This window comes from Pezoporus flaviventris, unplaced genomic scaffold, assembly GCF_033815535.1.
Source record: "Pezoporus flaviventris isolate CSIRO_AGI_PZ_B2104156 unplaced genomic scaffold, CSIRO_AGI_Pfla_v1 ptg000188l, whole genome shotgun sequence".
NCBI lineage: Eukaryota > Metazoa > Chordata > Aves > Psittaciformes > Psittacidae > Pezoporus > Pezoporus flaviventris.
In genome coordinates, this window is record NW_026892736.1 from 380,020 (window position 1) to 398,189 (window position 18,170).

At 52.1% G+C, this 18,170-nt stretch overlaps 1 protein-coding gene across 3 annotated transcripts in view; it reads right to left on the reverse strand.

Moving 5' to 3' along the window:
• Positions 1–9,773: 9,773 nt before the first annotated feature.
• Positions 9,774–18,170, reverse strand: part of LZTS3 (leucine zipper tumor suppressor family member 3) — a 43,990-nt gene continuing 35,593 nt past the window's right edge. For 2 of the 3 annotated variants that reach the window (XM_061440975.1, XM_061440974.1), the window contains exons 2-4: positions 16,630–17,118; positions 14,227–15,057; positions 9,774–11,289 (exon numbers count right to left, since the gene is read on the reverse strand). In XM_061440975.1, the coding sequence (XP_061296959.1) occupies positions 10,579–11,289; positions 14,227–15,057; positions 16,630–17,079 (1,992 nt within the window). In that variant the 5' untranslated portion in view covers positions 17,080–17,118 and the 3' untranslated portion in view covers positions 9,774–10,578. The remainder of the gene's footprint in view (positions 11,290–14,226; positions 15,058–16,629; positions 17,119–18,170) is intronic. The other variant, XM_061440976.1, reaches the window with a different exon arrangement.

Genomic DNA, 18,170 nt, shown 5'->3' on the forward strand with positions numbered 1-18,170 from the left:
CCCCCATAAGCCCCCAATCAGCCCCCCATGAACCCCCCATGAGCCTCCCATGAGCCCTCCATGAGCCCCACATAAGCCCCCCATGAAAGCCACATGAGCCCCACATGAGCCCTCCATGAACCCCACATGAGCCCCCCATGAGCCCCTCATGAGCCCCTCATGAGCCCCCCATGAGTCCCCCATGAACCCCACATGAGCCCCACATAAGCCCCCCATGAAACCCACATGAGCCCCCCATGACCCCCCCCATGAGCTCCCATGACCCCCCCATGAGCCAATCCCTGTCCCCCATGGGGTGCTGCGGCTGCCGGCCCTCAATAGGGGTGGCAGGGTCTGGCCTTTGGGCGGGTGCCCTGTGCTGGGGTGGGTTGGGGTTGGAACGGAGTGCGGTGGGGGTGTGGGGTGATGCCCTTCCTTGCAGCCCCAGAATGGGTCTGTTTCCTGGTGTGAAATACACGATTCATGCACAGGAGATGAGGTACGTGTTTATTGCGAGAAAAGGGGGGCTAGGTGACATCCCATAATGCCACTCCCCACCGATTCCATGGGTACCATTTGGTTCCGGTTGGTAACTCCCCAGAGCACCGCCGGCGCTTAGTGATGGGTCAGTTCATGTACATCAGGTTACATCAGGGCTCCCTCACCGTGGTGCGCAGGGAGGGGTGTTGCAATCTGAGCGGGGGTCTTGTGTCTTATGGGTGTGATTTGTAGTATTATAATGGGGGTATAATGAGGGTCATCTAAAGAGGACCCCGGCCCTGTTGGGTTGACAAAGTAACCTCTTAGAATCCCAGCCTGGTTTGGGTTGGAAGGGACCTTAAAGCTCACCCAGTCCCAACCTGTGCCATGGGCAGGGACCCCTTCCACTAGAGCAGCTTGCTCCAAGCCCCTGTGTCCAACCTGGCCTTGAACACTGCCAGGGATGGGGCAGCCACAGCTTCTCTGGGCACCCTGTGCCAGCACCTCAGCACCCTCCCAGGGAAGAGCTTCTGCCTAAGAGCTCATCTCAGTCTCCCCTCTGGCAGGTTCAAGCCATTCCCCTTGGCCTGTCCCTACATCCCTTGTCCCAAGCCCCTCTCCAGGTTTCCCATAGCCCCTTACATACTGAAAGGCCACAATGGGGTCTCAATATCTTGACAATGTTGATGTGTTTTCAGGATCTCTGAGTCTTCCAGGATGGTTTTAGAGGACCACTGAATTGAGATGGGAAGTGCAGCCCCTGCTCAGGCTGAGCCAGAGCCCATTGACCATGACCGTGACCATACAGCTTTTGAGTATCTCTTCTTTCTTCCTTCCCTTTTTATCCCCTGGTGACTGGGGACACCCCATCCTCAGGAGACCAAATGGAGTTGGAGCGGAGCTGCTCTGGTTGTAGTGAACTGCAGGAAAAGCCTTGTGCTGCTGACAGCACCTTGGACCTTAAACTGGGTCTGAGAGGAATCACTGAACCCCAGACACGCTCGCTTTGCCCTGGGAGGCATCAGCTTTGTTGTGAGGGGATGGGAGACCTCTCAGGGAAAGCTGGTGCTGGGAAAAGCGCTGGGTTTATTGGTTTTTAGTAAAGGTAACGTTAATCTGAGTGTGCTTCAATGTGACACTGCCAAAGCAGCTGGGGTGGGACTGGTTTGAGTCAAAGCCCGTAACCTGGCAGGAGTTTTGGGTCCAAAACCACCTCCCTGGCAGCATCCTCCTCCCCATCCCAGCCCCTGGGGGATCCAACAGGGATCTGATGCGTTTCAACTGCTTGTGTTTCCCACCCCTTCATGCTGGGAATCAGCCCTGTTCTCCAACCCGGCGCTGGGATGCCCGTCAGTGAACATCCCACACCTCGCTGCCCCGTTCCCTGCAGCCTGGATGGCAGCTCCCTCAATCCCTCTCCCTTCCCAGCCTCGCAGCCTGGCAGAGGGTTTGGGTGGCAGCCTCTGAATCCCAAAGCCAGGGAAGCCCAGAGAGATGCTGCAGTGGGAGATGGGGCTGCCCCAAGCACAAGAGGGAAGGGGAATTGGCTTGTGTGGGGTTCCCACCACTGCAGCTGGGTCCAGGGCTGTGCCTGGCATCACCACTTGGGTCTTGGCATTCCCAGCGTGTCCTTACCTGGATGTCCCTCAGGTCTGAGCATGGCTTGGGAGCCAGGGGTGGTAGGTCTGGAAGCAAGTCAGTTACCTTCATACGGAGGAGGCCACGAGGATGCTCAGGGGCTGGAGCATCTCCTGGATGGAGACAGGCTGAGAACATTGGGGCTGCTCAGCCTGCAGAAGAGAAGCTGCATGGAGAGCTTGGAGAAGCTTCCAGTGTCTGAACGGGCCTAAAAGGATGCTGGGGAGGGACTCTTCATCAGGGACTGCAGTGATAGGACAAGGGGTGATGGGTTCAAACTGAAACAGGGCAAGTCCAGGTTGGACATAAGGAAGGAATTCTTACCTATGAGGGTGCTGAGGCGCTGGCACAGGGTGCCCAGAGAAGCTGTGGCTGCCCCATCCCTGGCAGTGTTCAAGGCCAGGTTGGACACAGGGGCTTGGAGCAAGCTGCTCCACTGGAAGGGGTCCCTGCCCGTGGCAGGGGTTGGAGCTGGAGGAGCTTTAAGGTCCCTTCCAACCCAAACCACTCTGGGATTCAATGTTGGGAAGTCTTGGACGTTGGCTGTGGGACCGATGGAAAGCCTGTGTCTTTCTCAGTCAGCCCTGGGTCACCCCCAGCAGCTCCAGACTCACCCACGGCGATCTGAGCTGTGGGGTGAGGTGAGATCTCAAACACAGACACCTTGTCCAGCCTTGTGGCCACCACCATGGCCTCATGGTGCTTGTTCTTAAAGTGCTTGAAGAGCCCGAGCAGCCCTTTTACCATGGGAGAAAGCAGGACCGGGCAACATCCCATCCATCCCAGATCACCTCCAGCTCTCCCCTCCTCTTCGCCTTCTGGAGCAGGAGCTTTGATGAAGCTGTGACCTGGAGGGTGCTGCTATGTCCCAGGTGAGCTTTTCCCTGCAGTCCCCCAGCCTGGCTGCCCATCCTTCCCGAAATCCCTGTGGATCTCATCCCTTCTCCCACCCACAACACAATCAGAGCAGCCACAGGGAGCTTTTTAAAATGGGGCCTTTCTCCAGTTTATTTTGCCCAGTAAAAATCCTTCACAGTCAGGTGGAGAGAGGAGAGATACGTATACATATAGATCTGCATATATATATATATATATACATACCTCTGTACAGATAGATATTCACCGTAGAAAATCGCAAAGGCAGTAGCTCTTCACACCTTGAGAACCCAATGGAAACATACAACAGACCAGCAGTAGATGGGGAGATGGAAGGGGGTGTTTTTCACGAGAATTCCCAAAAACAGATACACTTTTGCTGTACAAAAAATACCCCGGAACGCTGCGTTTTGATCCCTTTTCTGTATCGACCTCTTGCCGTTAAACGCCAGAGGCGAAGTCAAGACAAACGGTGTTTGGAAGTGAGCGGTGGATAGGAAAGACACCCAACTTTATGAATCTCTTTTAAATATTTCATTTCTTTTTTTAAAGTATATCTATATATATATTTATATATTTTTATTGTTTTTATCTTCATTTCTTTCTGCAAAGTCTCATTAAACGCAGTTCGGAGACCCAGCAACAGTCAACGCGGAGACGAAACAGTAACAGAGATCAGAACACTTCTGGTTTGGAATTCACAGTCAAGAGCAGAAAGAGAGACCAAAGGCGTCAAGAAACGAACAAGAGGAAAGAAAGCACAAGGCTGGGCTTGAATTTACACTCGGGAAGGTCCAAAACAGTCGGACCAAGGGTCTGATGCCGAAGGTCCTACACACAGACGCAGCCTGCAGCTCACCCGGTGGTGGAGCAGCAATGGAGAGCTCTGCCTGCTCCTCCGTGGGGCTTTTATTGCTGGTGAAATCAGACAGCAGGCTTGCTCGGGGTGGGGAGGACCCCGGCTGGCCCAACCTGATGTCCTCCCATCAGGGAGCTGGGTGTTGGGGATGGACACCTACTGACCTGCTGGAGAACGGACGCACAAGAGGGGCGACTGAGCGACGTGCATCGGTTTAGGAGGAGGAAACCCTCACTAGCGTACTGCCCGGGGCAAGGCAAAGACCAAGAGGGTTTCCTCTCGGCTCACAGCGATTACCAGGTCCGAGGGAGTGCAAACGAAGACACCTTGGAGGAGCTCCAGCCCTCGGGCTGGGCTCTGTGGGGACGCCGCTGCGTGGAAAGGGACTGCATAGACACATTGGTCGGTTGTGCAGCATTTCATTGCACCGGTGCTGCTGCAACGCTTCTGGCACCGGTGCTGGAGCTCTGCCTGCGTGTGTGTTGCTCCCTTCAGCCTCCAGAAGGGAACCCAAGTGTCATCCATGGGGAAAAAGGGGATCTTCTCATCCGAGAGGGCTCTTAGGAATGGCAGAGCCAATGCCATGCTCTCCCACTGGCATCTGGTTGTCACCAAATATGATTCCTTGAGCTCAGACACGCCAGCGGCTCCCATATGGATGAGCTGATAGAGAAGATCCAGTGACAGTAATGGGATGGGTACCAGAAGGGGGTGGACCTCCTGCGGACCCAGACCGGTGGCCTGCTGGATATGGGCAGCTTTGGGCTCCCCAGATGAATGGGGACCACCAAGCTCAAGCCATTGGTGGTTATTTGGAGCCAGATTGGACTTTGAATCCCTTTCGCAAGGAGAGCCCAGGGCTAGAGCTATGAAGGTATTCAAGGGAACATTGGTTTGCCTGCAGGTATCAGAGTTGGGAATAGTCCCTTTAGAATCTCCCTAGAAAAACCTATTGCTTTGTGATAGAAAGCAGAGACCTTCTGCCTGAGGAAACACATCCGTGGAACAACAACCCTGCGTGCCAGAGCTTGTCCCGTGCTCCAGCCCATCCCCTTCATTGGGAGAACCAGGGAGGAGGCTTATCCTGAACATGCAAAAGCTCATTTCTGGTGTTGCCAACATGGAACATCCTGTTGGGAAGCCAACATCTGCAAACAGCTGGATGTGATACACTGAGTAGCACGGGTGCTGCATGGCCCTGCAGACCAGGGATGCTCATACACCCCTCGCATCCCTGTCTTTCCAGAGGGAGGAAGGACCAGGGAAGCCCCAGAGCTGGCTGGCTGGCTGTGGTGCTGTGGTGGTGTGAAGCCCCATGCAATGATCTCAAGTGGTTTCCAAGCCATAGGGGTGTCCTTCAAGACTGATCTTGGAGGTAAAGCAGAGCTGATTTAGCTGACATGGGAATGACTGAGAGAAGACGTGAGGATCAGTGCTCTGTAAGGCTGCTCTGAGGGCACGGTTGGGACACACCATTATCAGTGGGGGCTTTGCCTTCAGCTCCAGCTTGTTCAGATGTATCTGGGAGAGGCACTGACTGCTCCTGTGGTAAGGATGGTCTAAAAGGAGGCAGGAGAGCTGGGGCAGAGGAGTAGCAGGGCAGAGGCAACATGATGAGCAGGTCTTTAGCAAGGAGTCCGGATGGAAGTGACCCTGTAAAGTGGCTTTCAAGGCTTGGAGAGAAGGGTTGGGTGAAAATAACAGCAAGTTGGACCTGCTCCCATCCAGGACAGAGTGAGGGCTGTCACTGCACATCAGCAGGCTTTCATGGCATGGCAGGAGTGGAGGAGCTTAGCATAGATGGGAGCAGAGGCATGGTGGAGAGGCATCTGCCCAAGGCCCAGACCCACCACAGCATCCATCCACAGGAGCGCTGTGGTTGGAAGAGCACAGATCTCCCTCTGGGACCACGTTCAGGAGCCTTCGGGGAGCTAAGGTGGGCAGAGATGCCCTCAGCACTCCAAAGCAGGAGAAGCAAAGACCTTGGTGCCTTCACCTCAGGAGATGGTTCCCTGGTTAAGGAGGGTGCTGAGGATGCCCTGGGGTTAAGTCACCAAGGAGGTAACCAACAGGACCACCAGCTCTTAGGATACACATGTTCCTGGCCAAATCACACTGAGCAACATCTGCTGCTAAACCAGAGCAGACCTGTTGCCCTCAAGACAAGTTTAATGGCTTGGGATGCATCCTCTCAAGAAAAAAAAGTGGGAATTGCATCCATTCTGCCCCCTGGAAACAGCACCGTGTCCGTACTCTCCTTGGGCAATGCATGCAGCTAGTTGACACAGCCATGGAGTGTACTGGTGTAACCAACTGGGGACAATCAGCTCACCCAGAAACTTCTGCCTAGCACATGGACCTGCAAACATTCCCAGGTGGGACGCAGGGAAATCCAAGCTCTTTCTGTTCCTTGCCAGCTCTCATTCCCCCTTTCCAGCCCACACCAGCCTCATCCCCCTTCCCCCCAGAAAGCCTGGAGGCAGCTCCACACATGCAATCCCAATGCCTTCTGGAGATCTTTGGTCATGCTGCTCGGGAGCAAGCCATAAAGTGCCACTGCAGGAGGCAGGAGTGGGATGGGTTGGTCCTTCCATGGGCAACAGGGCTCAAGGGGACACTGTCTGCAAGGGGGCTTGGTGCAACACAAGGATGGGCAGAGGGGACTTCAGCTTTAACCAGGGGACAATCAAATCCCAGCTCAGGATGAAGGCAAGCATCAAAGCAGGACAGTGACACCAGGATGCTTTGGTAGAGTCTATCCCGAGTAGATTGCCTTCCTAGAAGCTAAGCCCCCCTATTTCCACTGCAGCCAGTAAAAGCTCAGGAGGTGCTGAGCACCCTCCACGTAGCGCTCGGCGCTCAAACACAGCATCAGCTGCTACTGTGCATCCCATTCAGCAATACAGAAGCCAGAGAACTGCCTTGCTCTTCATTTACTCACTGTAAATAGAGAGCTGGGCTGTTCTTTACACCCAAGTACACTTGTCTCCATAGAACGCAGCAGCATAAGAGCAACAACTTGATTCCTATCTCGAGCGCGGAAGCTCGGGAGGTGATCTCGCCCCGGCAGGATGCCAGCGACAGCAGGAATGGTGCTGCCACGAGACGGTGGCAGAAGCTAAGTGGGACTGTGTGAAGCACAACAACGTGTGACGGTGGCGGCGTTCACCCCCGGGGTGAGACAGGAGTGCGGGCTTGGCATCGGAGAGCGACAGCAACCCACCTCGACGTGATGGTGGAGCAGAGCAGCCCTGCTCGCAGCAAGGGGGAACAGGGGCTGCTTAGACCTTCCCTGGCATCAGGATAACCTGCTTAGATCAAACCCTTATGGATGGGAGGTGCTGGAGCTGATTGGTGTCCTCTATTTGCTCAAGCCTGGAGCATGACTCAGCTGCCCACAGTGGGTGATGTGCCATTAGAGGTGCTCAAGGTCATCCCGCCTGTCTCTCCTATGGATCTTTAATAATATTGGGCAGTCCCATGTATTGGGTATCCCAGAGCATCTCCAGTTGCCCACATGTGGGTGATGTGCCACAAGAGGTGCTCCAAGCCCCTGTGTCCAACCTGGCCTTTAACACTGCCAGGGATGGGGCAGCCACAGCTTCTCTGGGCACCCTGTGCCAGCGCCTCAGCACCAGTAAAGAATTTCTTCCTTAGATCTAACCTGAACTTCCCCTGTTTCAGTTCAAACCCATTCTCTCCTTGCTGCTCCTGCTCCATCCCAAGGAGCTCTGCAAGCTCCTGATGGATGCACTGCGAGACCATTGAGTCCCCGGGCAGCTCAGCACCATTCAGCAATCAGACAAACCCCTATGCCTCCAGGTTTCACTGGGTCCATCGTGACACTCTCATTCCTGGCACCACTGCAAGAAGAAGGTGATGGAGCAAAGCTGGCAGGCTGGAGGGCTTGGCTCACTGCTGCTGACTGCATCCAGGGATGTGGCAAGGCCAAGCAAGCCCCTGCTTCTCCTGCTTGTGAGAGAAGGAGCTCTCCTGAGGTGTCCCACAGGGTGATGCCCATCCCTTGAGTGTTAACACAGCAGGGAATTGTGGTGGGCACCTCCTCAATAGCACATCCTTGAAACTCAACCACTTTGGGTGTTCTTGAGATGCTGGTTTCTGTGATGGTCAGAGGGAAATGAACCTTAACATCAGTGGAGCCAGGAGGAGCACAAGTGGAAATGACCCTTCAGGTCCTTGGACCCCTCTTATGGTAAGGGCACTTGCTGTTAGGTTTGCTTTTCATGTGGTGGCCTCAAAAGCACCATATGACCATCAGAGTCTAAACCTCTTGCTATTCTTTGTGCTCAAGGGCTGCAAGCACAGATGCCTCACAACTGCTTTGGGAAGGGAGACAACGTGGGTTTATCTGATGTGGAAAGCGAAGCACAGGAAGCCAAGGTGACACAAGGCAGCAGATCTCCAACCCTGACATGGTGGGATGTTTGACTCCATCTGGAAGGCCCAGTGTGTGAAATGGGGGAAGCTCTAGGATTTGCCTGGCTGAGTGTGTAAGTTTGTGCAGCACATGTGGGTGTCTCCTCTGGCATGGCCAAGTCTGCTGCTGGGTGGTACCAGCAGTCAGTTGCACTCCTTCCTCATTAGGGTGTGCAGATGATGTCCAAGAGCACTGGAGCATCTGCAGGGCTCATGGAGGAACCATTCTTCACACCCTTAAGGAGTCAGACCTGACCTATGCATGGAGCTGGTCCTGGAAGAGGGGCTTAGCCTGGGTTGCCCTGTTGTTTCCCAAACTGATAGGCCAGCTCCAAAGGCAGAAGTGGTGGGAAAAGACAGGTACCATCAACCGGGATCTTGAAATGCCCTGGCCTCATCATACATCACCATTTCCTACAGCTCCAGGGATGGCTGCCAGCCACCAGCAGCTCCTGCCCAGCAATACTGTTGGCCTTGGCTGGTGCTTAATGGCACTGACTGAAGTCTCCTCCCTCCTGCTCAGCCTCTTTGCTTTGTTGTGGAGCTCACCACAGCTCGAAGCTCAGACCTGGTGATGGAGAGGGGGAGCTTTTGGGGAAGGGAACATGGGAAATGTGTCGCTTCAGGGCTTTTGTTTGGAAGCTCCTCAATGCCCTGGGGTTCTTCCTTGGTGTGCACATGGAATGTGATCTGGCCAAACTCTCCCTGGAGTCCCCTCACAGACATTCCAAGATGTCCCAGTGATAATTCTACCTTTGTTCTTCTAGCTGCTCCCTAGGGCAAAGAGCTGCAATTCCTTTGGCCTGTGACCAGTCAGTGCAAACTCTACTTCCCACCAAGTTTTATCTCTTCACTCTGAATCATAGTAAGAAAGTGTCCATGAAAGGGAGGACCAGGCCCACTTTGCCCACCTTTTCCAGCTGAATACTGGTTTTTGATGCCCGCAACATTCCCAGTGACTGCATACAGGATTTGGTTATTGTTCTGCCAGGGCATAAGCACTTGAGTGATCTTAAGCATTTTCCCTTCTTATTACTGCTTTTATGCTCAGAGTTAGTAGCTGAGTATTTCCTTAAGCTAAGCCTGGGTTATCCCTGTCCCTGGAATGTGTGATACCACTTGGGATCGCTGTGGGATGCTGCTTGAAATGGCTGTACTGAAGGCTAACTCTCACCCCGTTGTGATCTAGTGCTGATGCTGATGTTGCTCACTGCAACTCCTGAGTGAGGCTTGGATGCGGTTTTGAAGGAGACCCTGGACCAAGAGAGTGCACCAAAGCATCACTCATTTGGGAATGGGGCAGCACAATCGCCCACTCTTGGGGTAAATTGCTAAAGCTTCAGTTTGCATAAACATCCCACAGGTTTGGAGGCTCCCCCAAACCTTGATTCCATTGACTTTGGGAAGGAAGAGGGCTCTTGGGAGGGGAAACTAGCTTGGATTTCCAAGTTTCTTTCTTGCTGTAGCCAGCTTGAGTATATGGTAGGAATAGGGGGACCACGGCAGAGGTGGGAGGGTATTTATTCTCCCAGGGTTGAGAGTGGGACACAACCCAGGAGAAGAATGGAACTGCAGGATGAAAGCACAATGAAATGAAAACACAGCTCTGCTGAGCCTCCAAAGAGGCTCCCGCTGGGTGATCATTCCTTGTTGGCTTATGTTACTAGGACAGGCTCATCCTGCTCCTCAAGGATGTCCTGACCTCTTGCAACCATGGCAGCCATGGGCTGGCAAGAGGGAGTCATCTGGTAGAGATATGTCTGGTTTCACTGAAGTCAGTGGCCAACCCTGCACTGACTTCACTAAGACCACCGTCTAGACAGGATACTTGCTGCAGACCAGTGAGCTTGCTCACGATCCCGAGAGCTTTGCTCCGTTAGCCAATGTGGCTAAAAATGCCCTGATTAAAACCTGCCACTTTGAACTGTTTTGCTGCTTGGGAAACCCAAAGATACCAACTACAACCCTCCAAAACCACCAACCGAAGAGGGGTGAATTGTAGGAGAGGGGATGGCAGCTTCTAGCGAAGTAACAGTCACGGCAGATTACAAAAGAGCCAACTGACCCTCACCAGCTGTACTAGGAAAGAAACCCAAAGGAGATGTAGCATTATCCATAGAAAAACAACGCACATCCACAGTTATTTTACCTACGGAGCACAGAAGTAGAGAGTAAGGGTGGTGGAGCTCGGTGCGAGCAGGCTCACACCGCTCCTACGGTAGAGTATTATCCTTCGGAAGATCACTGGCTTGAGTAGGTAGCACATGCACAGCAATACAGAAATCAGGTCGTGTTGTCTTGGTGCCACCTCAGATCTCGGTGGACTCTATTCGCTCCAGTCTGGAGGGCGTCCATGGTTTCTTCTCCTCGGTGTGCGGGGGGCTGGTGGCCTTTGTGTTCATCTCATTCACTTTATGCTCCAGGAGCTGGTTCTTCTGGTACATCTCCACGTAGTTCAGTTGCAGCTGCTTCTGGTACTTGATGACTTTCTCCTTCTCCTCCTGCCACGTGCGCCGCTCCTCCTCAAAGTCCATCACTTGCTGCTCCCGCTGCTGCCGCTCCAGCTTCAGCTCCGTCTGGAGCCGCTCCACCTCCTTCCGCAGCGTGTTGACGCTGTCCTCGCTCTGCCGCTGCATCTTGGCTTCATCGCTCTCACAAGCCAACGGGTCCCGTAGCTTCTCCCCAGCATCCCCACCAAAAGGTCCCGGAGGTCCCACACTGGCAAGAGTCCGCTTCAGGCTGGAGACCTCCAGCTCACAGTGGTTCAGTTTTTCCCTCAGCACTTGCACCTCGCTCATCTTGCGCTGCAGCTCGCTCTCGCAGATCTCCAGGTTGACGCTCTTGGAGCTGTAGGAGTCCTTCAGGGTGAGGATCTGCTCCTCCTTCTCCCGTAGGAAGTTCTTACCTTCCTTGAGCTGCGTCCGCAGTCCCACGATCTCGTTCAGTTTCTGGGAGACGTCCGCTTGGGAGTCCTTCAGCTGCTGCTTGAGCAAGGAGATCTCGCCTGCCTTCTGGCACACCTATGGGGAGAGCATCCATGAGGCAGGAGGAAGGCAGAGAGGAGGTGTCACTGCTGCTTGTCCCCTGCCCTGCCCATGAAGCATCTATGTCACCTTTCATTGGCAGGAGGCTACGTTAATGGAGAGGACAGGCAGCGATGCTGCTCAAGGACTGAGTTCCAGCCTTCACCAGGACCCAGACCATGCCAAAGACATAGAGGTTATCCCCACATCTGGGGGGAGATTTCTTCCTGTCTCTCAGGGGCCTGATTCTGTTCCCAGCTGGAGCTGACCAAGCAGCTAAGCTAAGTGCTGTGGTCCTCACCAGTGGTGAGTGGGCACTGATGCTTCCCTCCCTGCATTCATCTCACTCACCTAACCACAAGCTTGTGGTGCTTTCCCCCAAACCCTTTGCTCTCAGATGGAGTTTTCCCACTCACCTCAGTGGGATCTGGAGCTTGAACAAGCCTGAGACAGAAACATCACAGACCCAGAGAGCACCTGGGCTCTCCCCAAGCACAGGGAGTGTAGGACAGGGTGCAGAGGCAGTAGATGTTACTTACTTGTCCTATGATGCTTTCCTTCCCAAAGGCTCCTAAAGAAGCCAGTTGAGTGAATATTAGGGTTCACTTCACTGGGGACAGTCCAGAGACTGGTAGCTATTTAGTTCTTCTGGGGCATGGCATGAAGAGCAACAGCTCCTCTGCCAACAATCAAGGAGAGAGCTACAACCCCCCCTTGCTGAAATGGGACTAGCATGGACTGTCCTCGGGTATTGGATGCTCAGATTCAAATCTGAACCTCCCACCACTCACCATGCGGTAAGGTACACAAAGCCAGTGGAAATACTCTCCCTGCAGTGTGTATTTCCATGATGTAGGTGTCACCATTCAATGTGACAACCCCTCTGCACCTGTGTAGTCCATCAAAGGTGACAGTTTAATGAGTAGTTGTAGGTGTTGGAAGTGAACCGTAAGAAGTGACCAAGCCCTCCTTTTCCCATGAACTCTATTGTTTCCAGGGCTCTGCACTGGCAGATCTGATCTGTTTGCTGTGGATAATTGCAGAGACAAACAGTCCCTACATGAGTCCTGGCAGGAGCCTGGGCTGGGGAGCGACACCAAGGAACCACCAGTGATCACAGGGGATAAGCATAGTTAGAAGTAGACTTGGTAGCCACCTCCAGACCAGGGTGAACTATCCTGAAGCTCCTGTCTGTTGTCACACAAGAAATACTTGGCCTTTTCTCTCTCCTGCAGTGCCTGCAAAATTGATTGCTTTTCTGATCCTGTTGGATCAGTGTTCCTCAAACAAACTCCTCTCCATTGACTTCATTGCAACCTCCACCTTTCTCTGCTATAGAGGGCTTGCTTGGTGCATAATGTTGAGCAAGACCTTGAAGCTCAGCTATTAGGACACTCTGGTGCTTACTACAAGCTGCCTAAGAGCTAGGAGATGTACCCACAATCTCCTACAACTACCTACTGGCAGTACCTTCCCCTGGAGATGACAGTCGTGGTGGTTGCCCATGCAGACTTGACTCTGTGAGTACCTCCATCCACATCAGCACTTTGCAGCAGCAGCAGCAGAACAGTATCATGCTGGTTTAACTGTAGTTAGAGTGCTGTAGTTACTGCTTAGCTAAAATCTGCACAATTCACTGAAAGTGCTCTCCATGGGCTTGGCTCTTCCCAAAAGGCAGAGAAATACATGATGAAGAACAGCTTGGATAGGAACCAATTTACAGATTAAACCACTTAAATTTAGGCCTCTTCTTGGGTGCTGTGGAGATCTAGGCAATACAGCCCGTGGAGCCTGGAGAGCAAGTCAATGAATCAATAAGTGTAGGTGTCTACACATTTTAGGTGTCTTGCTCCACAAGCTGGATCCCTGTCTTTTACATCCATATCACTGGGTTAGCTGGTGCAGGCAGAACTATAGCAGTGAAGCAAACAATCAAAAGCTCATCTATAGTTTTACTGGTGAAGCAGAGAACATTCCAGATTTAACTTGTTGGAACACACAAAAGACCTGTGCAGAGCAACTGGCCAAAGGAGGCATCAGATGGGACAATGCAGCCTGTTTGTTCTGGGATGTAACACGCAGAGATTTCCCAGCAAGCTTCTAATAAGCTCTGCTGAACATCTGCAAACAGCACATTTCAGAGCCTCTTTAATCCCAGCTTCATTGACTTTCCATCAGGATTAGCAGAATAGGCTCTTCTGGATTCTAGAGCTACGCTTTGCCTCTGCACCCTTAATAAAGTTAAAGTTTCTAGCCAGTCCATGGAAGGATTAAAATTCTTCACATGATCAAGCTGAAAAAAGAAGTGTGTTAGCACTGGCTGTGCAAACAGACTTCCATCAGATGGCCTAAAAATAGAAACAGTAGGAAAAACATGTAAGAAAAGGAGAACTAGAAAGAGGAATTCGCCTTTCATCCTTTTAGGAGAGACAAACTCATTAACAAGTGGAAACAGAGTGTTATCATGGAAAGCGTGAGCTAAACTGTCTGTTGGCATCATTCTTGGCTCTCTTGCTTTATATCGTAAGTAAAAAAGGATCAAGTATTTGCAAAGCAGTTTCAAGGTTTGCCCCAATGCAGGTGTTAGAAGAATTTAATTAAAATGGACTTAAACCCATTTGTGGTAGCACAAATACCTGTATGGAAAGATCTGTGTTCACTGAAACTGGGTTGAAGTATCACGGGGTGGAGTGACCAGAGTGTGAAGCCAGATTATTGACCAGCACAGGAGGTGTGCACCAGAAGTTGTGCTCATTTTCGTTTAATTGAGAATTATAGTTTTGCGGTCACACAAACGAGGAGGTAACTGAAGTGTCATCTGTTACATGGAGCCCACCAACCCATACCCATTATCTGCGGGATCCACTTAGGGCAAACGGGGTGTCACCACTCAACAAGAACCTCACTCAAGGTCCGCTACAGCAAGGCTCTTACCTCCCACTTGGTCTCCTCAATCTTTGGGAGAAACTCAGCCTGCTCCTTCTTGAAAGCCACGAATTTCTTCTCCAGTTCCTCTCGTTGCTGCAGGAGTTGTCCCATGTCATCCTGGAGTTTTTTTTTCTCCTGTTGGAGCTTGAAGATCTGGAGCTGCAAAGCTTGCTGAGCCCGCTGCGCCTTTTTGGAGACCTGCTGCAACTTGTTGGCGTAGTTTTGCCTCAAGTCCTCCATTTCCCTCTCCCAGATCTTCTGCTTCTCCTCAAACACTTGGAAGATGGCTGCCTCGCTTTTGTCCAAGTTCCTTCGCATCTGGAGCACCTCCTGCTCCTTCTCCCACAGCCGGTCTTCCAAGTCTTGGATGATATCGTCCGTGGAAGGCGAATGGAAAGGCATTGTCTCATTGAGATGGTTCAGTCTGTTGAACGAAGAGGTGCTCTTGCTCGAAGACCGCCCACTGTCTGAGGTAGATATCCCGTTGTATCCCACGATGTTCTTGTCCACGTAGGTTGTACCGATGCGGTTGATGTGGCTGGTGGAGGCGCTCATTGGACCCACGTGCTGGCTGTAGCCTGTCCCATAGGTGGGCAAGCTTGTCAATGAGTTACGGCCTGAATCCGAAAGGCCCCCCACTTGGTTTGTAGTCCTGTTAAGGCTGCTCTTGTCGAGTCCACTTTTGGGTGCGGACGGGCTATTGCTGTTGGCATGGTTCAAGCTCTTTCTGTTCTCTGTCACCCCGTTGCTCTGCGGCGGGCAGAGGTTCTGCATGGAATGGAAGTTTTTAGGAACTACTGGTTTAAAGGCTGAGGGTCTAACTAAGGGCTCATTGCTCTGCAAAAAGGAAAAAGGACCACGCATCAAACACAGCAGGAAGCTTGGAAACAACACACACAAGAGATACATCGGCACGGGAAGGGGGTGATGGAGCTAAGATGGCATGGGCTATCTCCATATTGCTCAGCCTTATTACACCCGGAGCCGTCTGGGATTTTACATGAGGGACCTGCTATCACCTATAGGGCAACACTTTGTCTTCCCTTACCCCAAGTGAGAAACAACCACCTTGATTCACCCCAAATCTGTGTGATTTTTCCTTGGGTCCTCTTAGTGCTGTTTGCAAGAAGAAGGGCTGTTACTGGCTTACCAGACCTGATCAAAACAACTCTGATTTTGGCAGGTTATATTTTGAAGCACTTCTAGCCCTGAGAGTGCATTGTCCTTTAGTTGAAAACTGAACTGAACCCTTGGATTAGCTGTTTTGCTCCAGGAGCATCACGTTTCCCTCCTGACAGTGGTGATATCTCACCTCTATGGACATCATGTCCTATTTATGCTTGGACAGGAGTAGGAAGGAACTGTGACCCCAGCCGTGACGCTGTACAAGGAACATGCTGAAGCTGCTCTTCAACTAAATGTGTTTTCTAGGGGAATAAGCAATGCAGGGGGGAGAATGGATCACAGATGTAAAGGATTTAGGAAGTATTTTAAGACATTGCGCATTCCTTGCCCTGTGAACAAAATTTTCCTCAAAATGGGATTGAGTCTCCTCTATTGCAGGCTGGGTTTCAGGTGGGAATTAACCCAGAGGAAGCTCTTTTTATTAGCAAAAATGATCAGCAAAGTGCCTTCTAGGAGAAACAGAATGAGCCCTGGAGAGCAGGCAAGGTTGGAGACCAAAACCCTGTTACCTGGTATGCGGGACAGAGATGGACTACAGGGACCAGTGGATTAACAACCCAGGAGGAAAGGCCACCATATGCTGCAGAAATAATACTGTACAAGGCAGCATCCCCAGAACACATGTTATTAGGCTGTATAAACCACTGCTGGCACTGGGGCTTTGCTCCTCAAACATCAAGGGGGTTTTTGCTCCTGAAGCCAGTATGAGCCACAAAGACTGGTTTTGGATGGGTAATAATGCCCATAGGAATAGGTTTCAAGCCTTGTTAACTTGCCCCTCACAAGGAGCATTGGTATTTTGAACTGGGATTATAGTTGCTTTCAAGCAACAACTTTTGGTAGCAGTGGGCTGTTGGATACAGCCTATAAATGGCATAAAACCCAAGAGTGGGACACAGATGCTGGACCTACTGAAAAAAGAGCCTGCTTCAGCTCCCTCTTCATCAATCAGGGAGGTAGGCACAGCATCTCGGGTAGGTTGGAATAGCCAATCACTTAAATGAGCTGGAAAATTAGCTGTAGAAGACTTGTGATCATGCTCTTGGGCTCCTCAAGAACTAACACTCCCCCTGAAAGCAGTAAGAGTTAGCTAGGTAAAAGCGATGCCATCTACATAGCAAGAATTAGGCTGCCAGGATTGCACCATTGCCCAAGGCTTCCCGATCTGTGTTTTAGGAGGTGTGCCACGGTCACCAGGCTGCTCCAGGAGGTAGGAATTCTCACCTGGTCTAGTTTGCCGGAGATTGGCAATATCTTTGGTGGGTTGTTGGGCTCTCGGTATTGGGGAGGTGGCGGCATGTTCTTCTCGTTGTTGGTGGTCACGTTCCCACAGATGTCCATCTTCACCTTCTCACTCTTGCGCAGGTCGCCGTTGATGTAGAGGGAATTGGAGACCTTCTCTGTCTTGTATGTCTTCTCCTCGCCGGAGTAGCGGTTGGAGATGTCCCGTGTGGAATACCCATTGCGAGAGCCCTCCGTCTGCCGGCTGCTGCTCTGCGTCCGGGTGCCCACGCTCTTCATGGCAAACTCCTGGTCGTTGGCGACGCCGCTGCCCACGCTGCCCATGGTGCTCTGAGAGATGGGTTGGGATGGCCGGGGAGAAAAACTATGGAAGTTCTCCGGGATGGGGTAAGTCGGGTCACTGAGAACGGGCAGCGTGTCTAGAGTGGCCATGGCAGTGTAGAGGTGAGGTGGAGGCACAGGTCAGTGGCACTGGGAGAGGAGGGGAAAGGAAAGGACTGTTAAAGAGATGCCTTTTATCTACCATACCCTTTGCAGGTCAACATTGTGCAGGGTCTAAAGCAAGATTTATGGATAGTGGGAGGTACAGATTTCCTCCTGGGTAAAAGATGGATAACAAAATCAATGCCCTTTGGAGAAACATTCAATGATAGGAGGGCTCAGACAGGGCGATCAGGTAGGGGAATTGGAGAAAACCCCATTTCAGTGGGGTTTCCCTTCTTCTTGGGGTAGGGATATTAAATCAGCCCTCCCCAAGTAAAGCAGGAGAGCTGGGTTATTTCCCTGGAGAGCTAGCCCAGGTCTGGAGCTCAGCTCTGATGCGGTGTCTCGCGGGCTCTTGCTATTTGCACTAATAATGGAATGGAAAAAGAATTATAAAGGTTAAAGCAGGGGCTGTGCTGCTTGGCTTGGCTTTTATTGCACTGCATTTCTGGAGGTCTGCAGCCTCCTCCCTTTTCCCAGCATCCTGATCTTATAGAGAGCTGCCCTGGCTGAAATACGGTCCATGTGTCATGGGGCTGGTGGACAGACTGCTGAGCTGGAGGAGAGGACACAGAGCTGATACCTACAGTGAGCTGGGGCAGAGCAGGGTACAGAAGGGGTCACAGAGGGGAAAAGCTGTTTAAGGAGGTGCTCTGGTGAAAGCCATCATCCCACCGGAACTCATGGAGAGGCATGAAGGAGCCTCCATGGTCTGACACACAAGGTGGGCTCCATCATGGACAGGGATAGGGCAGCTGTGAGGCAGCAGAGGATGTGCTTTGTGGTTTAACCTTCTCCATCCCCTTTCACATCACTCCACACAAGGAGGGTCCCCAGGGGACTTGTCCCACTGAACCACCGGCACATGAAGTGATGTTCACCCAGTGGTGAGCATTTTGTAGTCATTGCTAATGGCCTTCCTGCAGCTTTGTCCCCCAACAGAGACCTCTGCGTGTCACTGGTTGAGGTCTGATGACCAAGCAGCAAACAAATACCACATGAGCATTGCACGTTGTGGACCTACCACAGCCAAATGTGAA